This window comes from Rhinopithecus bieti, unplaced genomic scaffold, assembly GCF_001698545.2.
Source record: "Rhinopithecus bieti isolate Rb0 unplaced genomic scaffold, ASM169854v2 scaffold_2454, whole genome shotgun sequence".
NCBI classification, from domain to species: domain Eukaryota; kingdom Metazoa; phylum Chordata; class Mammalia; order Primates; family Cercopithecidae; genus Rhinopithecus; species Rhinopithecus bieti.
In genome coordinates this window covers 703,811-717,422 of record NW_016803843.1, presented here as the reverse complement: position 1 = coordinate 717,422, position 13,612 = coordinate 703,811, and the positions used below count along the sequence as shown (strand labels likewise).

General features: G+C 37.4%; 1 protein-coding gene across 2 annotated transcripts in view; it reads left to right on the top strand.

Moving 5' to 3' along the window:
- GMPS (guanosine monophosphate synthase) overlaps positions 1 to 13,612 on the top strand; it is a 76,630-nt gene that overhangs the window by 28,717 nt on the left and 34,301 nt on the right. For both annotated transcript variants that reach the window (XM_017855078.1, XM_017855085.1), the window contains exons 3-5: positions 2,512 to 2,626; positions 8,451 to 8,548; positions 11,041 to 11,144. In XM_017855078.1, the coding sequence (XP_017710567.1) occupies positions 2,512 to 2,626; positions 8,451 to 8,548; positions 11,041 to 11,144 (317 nt within the window). The remainder of the gene's footprint in view (positions 1 to 2,511; positions 2,627 to 8,450; positions 8,549 to 11,040; positions 11,145 to 13,612) is intronic.

Here is a 13,612-nt window from a genome sequence, read left to right as displayed (position 1 = left end):
TAGCCAGGATGGTCTCGATCTCCTGACCTCGTGATCCGCCCGTCTCGGCCTCCCAAAGTGCTGGGATTACAGGCTTGAGCCACCGCGCCCAGCCTAATTTTTTCATTTTTAAGTGAGATGGAGTTTTGCCATGTTGGCCAGGCTGGTCTCGAACTCCTGACCTAAGGTAATCTGCCTGCCTCAAGCCTCCCAAACTGCTGGGATTATAGGCGTGAGCCACCCCACGTGGCCCATCTATTTTTAGAAGCTTGATCTGCCTGATACATAAAATTGGTATTTGGAATGAATTATGGCTTATTGGGCCTTGTAATTGCAAGTTAGTTTCAAAATAGCAGGGTAGAAATGGAAGGCTCAAAGAGTGATTAGCTTTTAAAGATTTGTTGAAATAAGACGTTCATAATTGGTTTAAGTACTGCTTGAGTTTTATCCTTAACTAAGTCCATGACTTTTTTGTTTTTTTAATAGCACTAAGAATCTCATATCCTTGAGTTATTTAGCAGATTAAGGAGTACTAGGCAGTCCCATGGTGGTTATCCTTTGTGAAACTAAGTATAATATAATAGAATCTAGAGGTCTTGGTTATTATGTTTTATAGAATTTCAGCTTCTGTTTTTGTTTTTTTTTTTGAGACGGAGTCTCACTCTGTTGCCCAGGCTGGATGGAGTGCAGTGGCGCGATCTCAGCTCACTGCAAGGCTCCGCCTGCTGGGTTCACACCAATCTGCTGTCTCAGCCTCCCAAGTAGCTGGGACTACAGGCGCCCGCCACCACGCCCGGCTAATTTTTTGTATTTTTAGTAAGAGACAGGGTTTCACCATGTTTGCCAGGATGGTCTCGATCTTCTGACCTCGTGATCCGCCCGCCTCGACTTCCCAAAGTGCTGGGATTACAGGTGTGAGCCACTGCACCTGACCTTAGCTTCTGTATTTTTAAGGAGTTAGGTTATAGATCTACCCTTAGGGGTAACCCCATCTCCATTTAGAATTGTTATCTTAAAGATCTCATATTTATCATCTGAGTAGGTTGTCATCCATCTCTCTTTTGCAGTACCCATGCTGGCAAATGTTTACCACGTCTCAGGTTGCCCATACAAAGTTCAAAAGGTGCTTTTGAGCTCATTGAAATTGCTGTTTTTTAAAAAAATGACCTAGCTTGCTGAATATTTTTTTTTCTCTCACTGTTTTGTTTTTTATTTTTTAAAATTTTTTGTAGACATGGAGTTTTGCCATATTGCCCAGGCTGGTCTTGAACTCCTGGGCTCAAGCAATCTGCTCATCTTTGTCTCCCAAAGTGCTATGATTACAGGTGTGAGCCTCCATGCCCAGCCTTACTGAGATTTTTTTAAAAAATAAATTTGACTTACGTCATATTATTCTTCTGGATGTATTATAAATCTAGCAATATACTTTGTATATTTTTATATTACAGGGAACCACTAATTAAAAAGTGTGTTGCAATCCAAATTTGTAAGTAAATTTTGATTAGATTTTACAATGCCTTTTTCTTTGAAATACAGATGAAACCGATTTATCTGCAAACTCGAAATGAGTTAGAGAGTACCTTAAATTGAATAAAAGGACTAAGTATACCTTTATTGTGTGAGTGGGCATGTGTGGCAAACTGGAGAGCATATGCAGCTTGAAGGTGCAAGCCTCTTTATGATTCCAGTTGATTGTAGTTATACCGGAGTGAAGGCCCAGTGTTTCCAGATTCTTTTTTCCCTAAAGAAAGATCCAGAAATGTGAATTTTTGTGAAATTCCTGATATTAAAATGTTTAAATTTTTTGAGTGAATACTGATGGCCAGTGTAGATGTATTAATGGCCAGGAGAGGAACATAGGCCTCAGTTTGGAGTTTTCCCTTAGTGTAGTAGTTTGACTCCCAAGTTAACCCATGCTCTGCAAATTGTAAGGTAGCTAAATTATACTACTGGCCTGATTTCTGAGAGCAGGGCATGTGGGGTGGAATTGTTATTAGCTCCCTTTCCTGGGCTCAGGGAAAATTGCTGGGGATGGTGGATGCTGTAAACAGGCAAAGTTAGGTAATTTATACTTTCTATTCTGCCGTCTTTTGTTGTAGAGTATTTTGCTCTGAGCCACCCAGGGCTTTCATAATACCTTCAGTTGTTCTGTGACCTGCTAGGCTCTGAGAAGACCCGTGTTTTCACCATCTCCAGAATTCTTATGTACTTCTTCCACTGATAAGGAAAGAAGTAAAACAAATCCATGCTAAGTATCACAGATAGAAACATTGGTATTATCTATTTGGAAGTTTGTGCTTATTAACAAGTAAATGCTTGATAGACTTCTAAACATTGCAGTAAAGTACAGTAAAAATAATTAAACCATGTAGGATGGTAATTCGCTGTGATATAATTAGAATTTGCTACATTCTACCAAAAACAACAAAATTTCTGAATCTGTTGTTTCCCTCAGTGGCCCAAGGGAGAGAGGGCATAGACCTTGTGTAAAAATTAACAGAGATTCTTCACTGATTGTTCCTTAAATCACAGTGCTGTTATCATCTCTGGAGGACCTAATTCTGTGTATGCCGAAGATGCTCCTTGGTTTGATCCAGCAATATTCACTATTGGCAAGCCTGTTCTTGGAATTTGCTATGGCATGCAGGTATGTCAGCAAATTTGTTTTGAAAGCTTACTTATATTTTATTCTGCTTGTGACTCATACTGTATTAGTATTTTCTCTCTTTAGGATATTTAAGATTAGTTGGATGAGATCACTTGCGCAAATATTACAAATATGTGAATTGCCAGACTAGTATGGCAGAACTGGCCTGATAGGGAATCTATTTCCAGAATAGTAAGTACACTATTTTATGTAACAAAACACTATCCATTTAAAAAAAACCTTGGACATGCAAATTTACATAAAATTTTCAGAAATAGTACACAGAGCTCCTGTATACCTTTACCTAATACTCCAGTTGCTGACATTTTTGAACCGTTTGAAAGTTGCACACGTGATGCCCTGTTACTTATATTTCCTAAATATTAGGACACTCTCACTGCCTAACCACAGTACAACTATCCAGGTCAGAAAAGTTAACATTGACTTATTGTTAGAATCTAATCCACAGACTCCTTCACATTTCACAGTTTGTCTCATTAATATCCCTTATAGGGCCACAGATCAGTCAGGACTATGTGTTGTTTTTAGTTGTTGTTTCTTTAGACTCTTTCAGTCTGAAACTTCTTCAGTGTTTCCTTCTCTTTCATGACCATGAAAGTATTTTTAAAAAGTATGTGTTAGTTATTTTGTAGAACATTTCCCGACTTTGGTTTCTGTGATGATTCCTCATTGTTAGATTCAGGTTATGAACTTTTGGCAGGAATATCACAGAATTGGTGTTGTGCTTCTCAGAGCATCTTATCAGGAGGCACACGGTGTGGATTTGTGGCATGATGGGTGATGTTAACTTGGATTATTTGATCAAGATGGTATCTGTCAGGTGTCTCCACTGTAACATTAATTAGTAAGTATATGTACATTGGTTTTATATCAAAAGTAAGAATAGGCCAGGCGTGGTGGCTCACGCCTGTAATCCTAGCACTTTGGGAGGCTGAGGCGGGCGGATCACCTGAAGTCAGGAGTTCGAGACCAGCCTGACCAACATGGGGAAACCCCATCTCTATTAAAAATAGAAAAATTTGGCCAGGCGCAGTGGCTCACGCCTGTAGTCCCAGCACTTTGGGAGGCCATGGCAGGTGGATCACCTGGGGTCGGGAGTTCGAGACCAGCCTGACCAACATGGAGAAACCCCCATCTCTACTAAAAATACAAAATTAGCTGGGTGTGGTGGCACATGCCTGTAATCCCAGCTCCTTGGGAGGCTGAGTCAGGAGAATCGCTTAAACCCGGGAGGTGGAGGTTGCGTTGAGCGGAGATCGTGCCATTGCACTCCAGCCTGAATGACAAGAGGGAAACTCCTCAAAAAAAAAAAAAAGTAAGAATAAGTAGGGACTTACTGAGGTCTTGAGATAAGGTACTCTTCTTCTTTTCTTTCTTTTTTTTTTCAAATACTTTGTTTTTAGAGTGGTTTTACATTCACAGCAAAATTAAGAAGGTACAGAAATATCTTAAATACCTCCAACCTCTACACATGCATAGGTTCTCCCATTATCAATATCCCACACCAGTGTTACATTTGATATAACTGATGAACCTACATCAACACATCATTATTCCCAAAGTCCTTATTTATATTAGGGTTCATTCTTGATTTTTGTACATTCTATTGTTTTGGACAAATGTATAATGACATATATCTACCATTGTAGTATTATGCATAGTATTTTGACTGCCCAATCCTTTACCTATTCATCCCCCAACTCCTGGCAACCACTCAAATTTTTTTATCATCTTTATAGTTTTGTCTTTTTCAGAATGTCATATAGTTGGAATCATACAGTATGTAGCCTTTTCAGATTGGCTTCTTTCACTTAGTAATGTGCATTTAAAGTTCTTCCATGTCTTTTCAGTCTGGGTAGCTAATTTCTTTTTAGCACTGAATAATATTCCTTTGTATGGATGTATCACAGTTCATTCACTCACTTACCTATTCAGGAAGTGACAGTTTACTTACTCATCTACTAACGTCTTGGTGACTTCCAAGTTTGGTAATTATGAATAAAGCTGCTGTGAACATCCATGTACAGGTTTTTGTGTGGACATAAATGTTCGGCTTTTTCAGTAAATTCTAAGGACAATGATTACTAACTCGTTTTTTAAGAGTATGTTTAGTTTTGTAAGAAATAGCCAAAACTATGTTCCAAAGTAGGTGTACAATTTTCCATTTTATAGTAAAAGCCTCTTTTTTCCTTTCAGTGTTCTTTGAAAAGTGATTATGAATTTGACTTGGCAAAAGAAAGATTTTTCCATCTAGTAGTCTTAGAAGAGCCTGCACCCTGATTGAGTTGAATGTTGGATATTGGCTGGCTTCTTTTTTTTTTGTCCCAGGGTGTCGTATATTTATGTAATTTACTGATTTTCTTTGTCGAGTACTCATTGTTAATCATATAGCACAACTTAAAATTATATTAAATGGTTGTTAGTATATTGAGAGGCATTGTAACTTCTCCTAAGGAAGAATCTCACAAGATATATTTTTAGGGCCTACTTAGAGTGAAATATGTCTGAAAAATGCTCCTTTAATTTAAGAGATAATGGCTTAGTGTTTCCCCATTATGTCAGTTTCCTGATATAATTATAAGGCCAAATTGTTCTGTCATTCGATAGGATATCTTACAGCCAAAGCCAGACCTGCTGATGTTAAATGCATAACAATTTTTGCCTTTATTATCATCTGAACTTTTGTAGTAAGATAATGGGATATGCCGATCTTGGTTATTTGGGCAGAATTTGTCCTTCCATAAAATAAGGATATAGATGATGCCGTCTAGCTAATGTATGGTTTGTAAAGGGCTGCTACTTAGTAACTAGGTTGGGTAATTTTAGTACCTAAGTGTATACCTTTGCCCCCCATGACATTCTGAAATTTGAGCAATTTCAGTGTCTTATATACCATCTTTTCCCATTAACTGGACTCTCCTGACAGTCTTTCTAATTGCTTCCTCGTGATTCTTTGCTTTAGAAGAAAAATATCTATACTGCTCCCTTTTGTATCTCTTACTGATTTACACCCCACAGCATAAAAAACAGAATATCGGTAGAGCTTTTGAAACTTTCTTTGTATGTCTCCATTCACATTCTTCTCTTCCTATCAGTGGCTACCAACTTTCCTGAATTTTATTATTCATTCCCTTTCTTTTTTTTTATAGTTTTATAGTATGTATGTTTATATTCCTAAATAATATATTCTTTTTGTTTATTGACCTATATATAAGTGAAGTCATACTACCTGTATTATTTTCAACTTTGGTTTTGAGATTCGTTCATGTTAGTACATTTTACTGTAAATTATTCATTTTCACTATTGAATTTGTTTGAATATAGCATGTTACTTTTACATTCCAGTGTTCATACTGTTGGCTTTCTAGTTTTTTTCTATTATAGACAATATTGCCATGAATATTTTTGTACTTGTTTTCTAGTGTTATACATACACAAAATTTTCTCCAGGGTAACTGGCAGTAGGAATACTGGGTCATAATGTACATTTTCAGCTTCACTAGGTAAATGATAATTTTTTCCCTCAATAAATGTTCCCACAACAATATATAAAAACATCTTCTGCTCTATATCCCTGCCAACCCTTGACATGATTAGATTTCTTTTTGTATTTTCTTATCTGCAAAGGTATTAAATGGGGTCACATTGTAGTCTCAAAGTTAATTTTCCTTGTTATTGTAAGATTCATGTTTATTTGCCATTTGTGTCTGCTTTACTATAGATACTTGTTCATTTTTATATTAAATTGTCTTTGTTATTGTGTTGTGGGAGCCTTTATATATTCTGGATACTAAACTTTTCCCAACTATATATTATTGCAGATACCTTCTGGATTGTGACTTGTCTCTTCACTCTTTATGGTTTTACTTGGCTTCTTTATATACTCCCACAAGATTTTGTCCAATTATTTTTATTGGGCAGAATTTCCTTCTCTTTCTCCCTTCCCATTCTAAAACTTAGAAAACTTTGATATATAAGAAAGATAAGAGGATCTGATCTGATTGGGTGGTGGACCTGGAGTACTATATGGGTTTCCTTGAGGCAGTTAGAACCTTGGGGTTTATCAGGAATCCATACTGGCCATATACTTTGCTATGGCCCTTGGGCTGTAAAGAGACCTGAAGACAGGGAGGAAAGAACATAGTCTATTTTGATAATCACTCTAGTTTGAATGGACTGGAGTAGAAAATGGGGGGAAGGTGAAACCAAAAATTAGACAAGGGTCAGGTAAGGAAGTCTTGTGTTTAATATAAGGAACTTGGATTTTATCCTGTAGACCAGGCGTCAGTAAACTATGGCCTATAGACCAAATCTGGCCTGCCACCTGTTTTTGCATGACCTGCAAGCAAAGAATGATTTTTTTACATTGTTAAATGATTGGGAAATTGAAAAATAATTATATTTTGTAATGTGTGAAAATAAAATTCAAGTCTGTGTCCATAAATAAGGTTTTATTGGAACAGTCACACGCATTTCTTTATAAGTATTGTCTGTGGATGCTTTTGAGCTACAGTGGCAAGAACTGAATAGTTGGTACAGACACAGGGCCTGCAGAGGCTAATACTTTTCTCTGGCCCTTTACAGAAAGTTTACCAACCCTTGCTGTAGATGCTAGAGGGCTAATGAAGAATTTAATCATAGACTAACATAATCATCTTTATACTGTAGTAGCTAACATTGGTAGGTCTCTAGAACATTGCTGGAAGATGGGCAAGACTAGAGTCAAGGGAACTGATTAGACCATAGCAATGTTTCTTAAACTGCATGTTAGTTAATGTGCTACAGTAAAGAGTTTTGTTTCTGAGTCTTTAGTTTGACAAATACTGTGTTAAACAAGTGCTAGCAGGTGTCTTTACTGCTGGAGCGAATGCAAACCTTTATTGTGGGACAGTGTATTGTGAATACCTAAAAGGAGAATGTAGAGGGCACCATTTGGTAATGGTTTTGAAGAATATGCTACTCTGAGTTAAAAGAATGAACATTTATTTAAGTCGTCTGTCTTATTTTCTGTCAGGGGCTGGGTCAACCTGCATTACACATTATTAAGGCAGATATCTTCTGATACCTGTTGTGGAACAGATGCACTAAGATGAGTGGGGGTGTTTATATCACTGCAGATTTAATGTTTGCAAAAATCTTGTGTATATTTATCTGAGATGGGAAGTTTGGGACATGTAAATGATAAATAAGAAAAGAAGATTGATTAACAGAGGAGGTGCTGAATTGAAGAGACCATTTGAAATCAGTCTATAAGCTTATGGGACTTGAACAGATGAGCTTAACTGAAAGGCCAGATTTTCCTGCTTATCCCATCTCTACAGCACAGCCTTCGGCAGGCTTTCATACTGTTCCTTTGGAGCCAAAGATTTAAATAGCTTGGAGAAATTTATTGTCTAATTCTTGTTCTGGTATAACGTTCTTGTTGTTTGCTGTAGCTTTTTCCAAACTCAGAATACCTTTTAAAATGCTTTGAAATCAAACTCAAATGTAAGTAATTAAGATATCTATTTTTAAGCAGATGAATTCATTAAAGTACACTAAGTGGAAAATCTGCCAGTGTTTAACAAAACTTAACCACAGGTAAAATTTTGAATCCAATTTTGTTTTATAACAATGCCTGTTAATAACTGTATAGTTATATATAACAATACCAAATGATCTACATTTATTAAACTCCTTTTATTTTGGGGATACAGATACATCAGGTGTTCTGAAAAGAAATAATATAAATTATTAAATCAGTATAACAAAATGGATATTTTTCTTTTGATTTCTATTAACATTAATTTTTTTCTTTGAACAGATGATGAATAAGGTATTTGGAGGTACTGTGCACAAAAAAAGTGTTAGAGAAGATGGAGTTTTCAACATTAGTGTGGATAATACATGTTCATTATTCAGGTATTACATTTTTAGATGAATAAGAACAGTAGTAATTAATTTAAAGTTGATACTGTTATTTTTCACAATTGGAGATTCTATAATTCATAAACAAAATTAAGGGTATAGTAGTGACCACAAGTGTAATTGTCATGTTTGCCTTCCAGTTGAGTGTGAAGACAACATGGGATGGTGGTGATGTTAATAGGGAGTAAGGAAGGTATTTAAGAAATTTGAAAACACCTGTGCAGTTGTGGAACCCTATTTGGAATCATATATAGTGATATCAACATTTGTATTTTCCCTTTTCACTCTTTGATCTGTTTTTAAAGATTAGTATTTTCTTTTCTTTTTTTTTTTTTTTTTTTTGTTTTGTTTTCAAGACGGAGTCTTGCTCTGCCACCCGGGCTGGAGTGCAGTGGCACCATCTCAGCTCACTGCAACCTGCGCCTCCTGGGTTCAAGCGATTCTTCTGCCTCAGCCTCCCGAGTAGCTGGGACTACAGGTGTGAGCCACCACACCCGGCTAATTTTTGTATTTTTAGTGGAGGCAGGGTGTCATCATATTGGCCAGGCTGGTCTCAAACTCCTAGACCTTGTGATCCGTCCACCTCGGCCCCCCAAAGTGCTGGGATTACAGGCATGAGCCACCGTGCCCTGCCGGAGATTATTATTTTTCAAAGGAAGATTAATAAAAAAGCCAAGGTTGCTCAAAAGAATTTTTTAAACTGAAGTTACTCATTGCCAAAATGAGTTTGAAAGGCAGTGCTTGTTCAGCTTCATAATGGAGAGGTATTGACACATATACTCATCCCTATTTCATGTGACTAATTTTGAGAACCATTTCAGGAATTTTGTTTGTGATATACCAGAAGAAGCTTTAAGCATAAAGATTTGGTTAAGATTTGACATTTTTCTGTCTTTCTAGTTCTAAAATTCTGAGACTCTATCACAACCTATACTATTCCTAAACAATGATGACAACAACAAACCCCAAAATATCTTTTTGGCATTAATGTACTTTATCTTCTTGCTTTATTTTAATTTACATTTTTATTCCTTAATATTATTTATTATTTATTTTGTAATTTAATTTAATTTATTTTTGAGATGGAGTCTCGCTCTGTTGCATGCCCAGGCTGGAGTGCAGTGGCACGATCTCAGCTCACTGAAACCTCCACCTCCCAGGTTCAAGTGATTCTCCCACCTCCGTCTCCCGAGTAGCTGGGATTACAGGCGATTTTTTTTTGTATTTTTAGTAGGGACTGAGTTTCACCATATTGGCCAGGCTGGTCTTGAACTCCTGACCTCAGGTGATCTGCCTCGGCCTCCCAAAGTGCTGGGATTACAGGCATGAGCCACCACACCTGGCCGTGCCTTAATATTATTTAATATTGAGTTCTTAGTCAGATTTTCCATAACGTAAACAGTATATTTTTATGGTTGATTTGTTTGAATCAGGGTCCAGAGAAAGTCTACACATTACATTTGATTAATGTTACTTAAATCTCTGAAGTAACACTTTCTTAACTAAGTATCATTAATTTGTTTGGCACTAGAGGTCCACATTGGTACAACAGAGTTGGGCAGTACCGAGTCTTTTAGAATTAGAAAACAGAGGCCGGGCGCGGTGGCTCAAGCCTGTAATCCCAGCACTTTGGGAGGCCGAGACGGGCGGATCACGAGGTCAGGAGATCGAGACCATCCTGGCTAACATACGGTGAAACCCCGTCTCTACTAAAAAATACAAAAAAACTAGCCGGGCGAGGTGGCGGGCGCCTGTAGTCCCAGCTACTCGGGAGGCTGAGGCAGGAGAATGGCGTAAACCTGGGAGACGGAGCTTGCAGTGAGCAGAGATCCGGCCACTGCACTCCAGCCTGGGTGACAGAGCAAGACTCCATCTGAAAAAAAAAAAAAGGAATTAGAAAACAGAATCATTAGTGTATACTTATTTCCAGTTAAAATGAAAGATTATAGGGTTTTTACCTAACTCTTTTGATTTTGTATCTCCTTACTCTTAAGCTGAAAATGTTGACTGCTAATTATATTATTTGTTTTAACCTACCATATGCCTGTATCTATACTGTACTTACAGTTACAGGATAATAGTTTTAGTACTGAGTCCTATTACCACTTACATAAGACTACCGAATGAAGTGTTAAGGTCTTTGAAATATGTCTGTTCTTAACATAAATCTCAACAGATATATAATGTTGAAATTATTGTTCTATACTCTCTTGAAATTATTCCTGTGTGTCTGGTTATACTACCAACTGCATATATTTATTTGTTCTAGTTTCCTTCCAGTTTTTATGGATTGCCTTTTTTAAGATTTATCGTTTTTTATTGGCTTTATTTGTAATGGACATAATATTTGAATGCTAGCAGTATTCCATTGTCACTTTTTTTTTTCTGTTTTTCTAATCATGTATGGCAAGCTTGTATTTCTAAAACAAAAGAACCCAGGAATCATGTTTTTAATTAAGATATTTGTGTATTTTTTGTATGTTTAGGGGCCTTCAGAAGGAAGAAGTTGTTTTGCTTACACATGGAGATAGTGTAGACAAAGTAGCTGATGGATTCAAGGTTGTGGCACGTTCTGGAAACATAGTAGCAGGTGAAAATTCTAAAAGTTTTGCAGAGTTCATTTTAAAAACTTTATCTGAAGAGTAAGCATATGCTTCTGTATGAGGTACTCTGATTTTCCTTTTCTTCTGATTTTCTTCTCTTTTTTAAAAGATAATGAATGTAGAATTAACTGTTACGAAGGGAATTTAATAATAAGAGGATTATCCAGAAGTCTCTCACTTACTGGTTTACTGGTTTGCTTTGAAATACTTTGAAAAATGTTCATCCTAATATAAGCTTCTCAAACATAAAACACTATACTTTCATGACTCAGGAAAAATTTGAGAACTTGCTGTCTTCCTACTATACTATATTCGGAGTTACTTGTCTTTATTCCTTTCTTAGGTATACATAGCCCATAGCACCCAAATAAGTACTCAAGAGATTTCCCTGAATTCACCAGGGTTGGCAAACTGTGACTTGTGGGTCAAATCTCGTCTTTTGCCTTTTTTTAATGTCCAGGAGCTAAGAATGATTTTTACATTATTAAAGGGTTATAATAAAATACAGGGACTGTATATGTTGCACAGAGCCTAAACTATTTACTCTCTAGTCCTTTGCAGAAAGTTTGCTGACCCATGCTCTTAAACCGTTTTGTTTTCTACTTTTTTGAGGAAGGGAAATTGACTTTCTGGCTGTTTGGGGTTTTGACTTGCTTACCTGAATAATGTAAATGGTCACTAATAGTCCTGGAAGTCAGTGAAAGAAAAAGGTGGGTTTATCAATAAAGTTCTCTTTGAGATGCCACAGCTAAATAATAAGTTGAAAAAAGATTTGTCATGGATATGCTGAATTTAGTAATCTGCCTGCAGTTACTTAACCGACATTAGCATAGGAATGCTCAAGAATGGTTTTTATACTAAAAGGTTTTTCATAAAAAAAGATCAACCATGGTAGATAGGCTTGTGTATTTTTATTCATCCAACAAACATTTGAGTACTTATTATGTGTCATGCACAGTTCTAGGTGTCAAGGATTTAGCAATGAATAAAACAGGCCAGGTGTGGTGACTCTCACTTGAGGGTCTGTGACTCAGCACTTTGAGAGACTGTGGAAGGTGGAGCTTGAGGCCAGGAGTTCAAAACCAGCCTGGGCACCATAGTGAGACTCCATCTCTACATAAAAATAATAAAAAAAAATTAACCAGGTATAGTGATGGACATTTGCAGTCCTAGCTACTCAGGAGGCTGAGGGAGAAGAATCATTTGATCCTAAGAGATCACGGCTGTGTTGAGCTGTGGTTGCCCCCCTACACTCCATCCTGGGCAACAGAGTAAGACCCTCTCTCTTAAAAAGAAAACAAAACCTAAAACCAATATAGCAAAAATTCTTGTTTAACACTGGAAAAAAGGGAAAGTAAACAATAAAGAAATACGGAATATGTCAGAGTCAGATAGTGTTTACATTGAAAAACTAAGGGGGAAGAGGGTATTCTGGAATATGTATGATTAGGGTTGTTGCAATTTTATAGGCTATTAGGGAAGGCATTCCTATAAGATGACATTGGACACGAAGAAAATAAATGCTAACCTTTTTGGATATTTGGGGAAAGAGGAAACAGCAGTAGAGATCCTGGGTGGGTACCGTATTTGAGGAGCAGCAAGGAATCCATGTGGTTGGAGCAGCGTAAGCATGACGGGGAGAGTGAAAGAAGGTATAGAGAGGTAGTTAGATGCCAGAACACAGGACCTTTTGGCCACTCCTATACTTTGGCTTTACTCATGGTGAGGTGGGGTTTTAAATGAAGGAGAGATGTGATCTAATTTCAGGATTAAGCTGTGATGAGGAGAAAATATACAGGGTGAAAGAGAAGCAAGAAGATGAGCTAGGAATTTATTGTAGTAACCAGGAGAGAGACAGTGTTGTCAGGATCAAGATAGTAGTGTTAGTAGTGATAGATGCAGGAAGAAGATAAAAGGGGAGGGTACCTGGAGAATCTCCCACCAGCCTGCCTACTGGGAGAACAGGGTGGAGCCACAGGAAGTTCTCACCCTTTGCAGGAGGGAGGAACCTGGCCTTTCCGTTCCTGTGTGGTGACCTGGGATTCAATCTGTGAGATGGGGGCCTGTTAACAGGAAGCCTTCTCACTTTGCTGAGAGATTTTTCCTTTTTTCTCAATAAATTCCATTACTCCTTACCTTTCAAAGTGTCTGCATGCCTAACTTTTCCTGGTTATGTGAAAAGAACCCAGTTTTTTTTATAACAGTAGAAGAGGAAGTTGTTAGGACCAGGTTGGCAGAGGTGGAAGTTGTCAGGACTAGGGTAATAGAGGTAGACGTTGTTAGGAGTGATTGGATTCCACTGTTTTGAAGGGAGAGACACAAGATTTGCTGTTAGATTGAATATGGAGTGAGGAAGAAAAAGTAGAATCAAGTTTTAACTCCCAAGTTTTTTGGCCTGAGGAACCAAAAGGAAAATGTTTCTAATTACCTGATTGGAAAGACCTCAGGAGTTTGA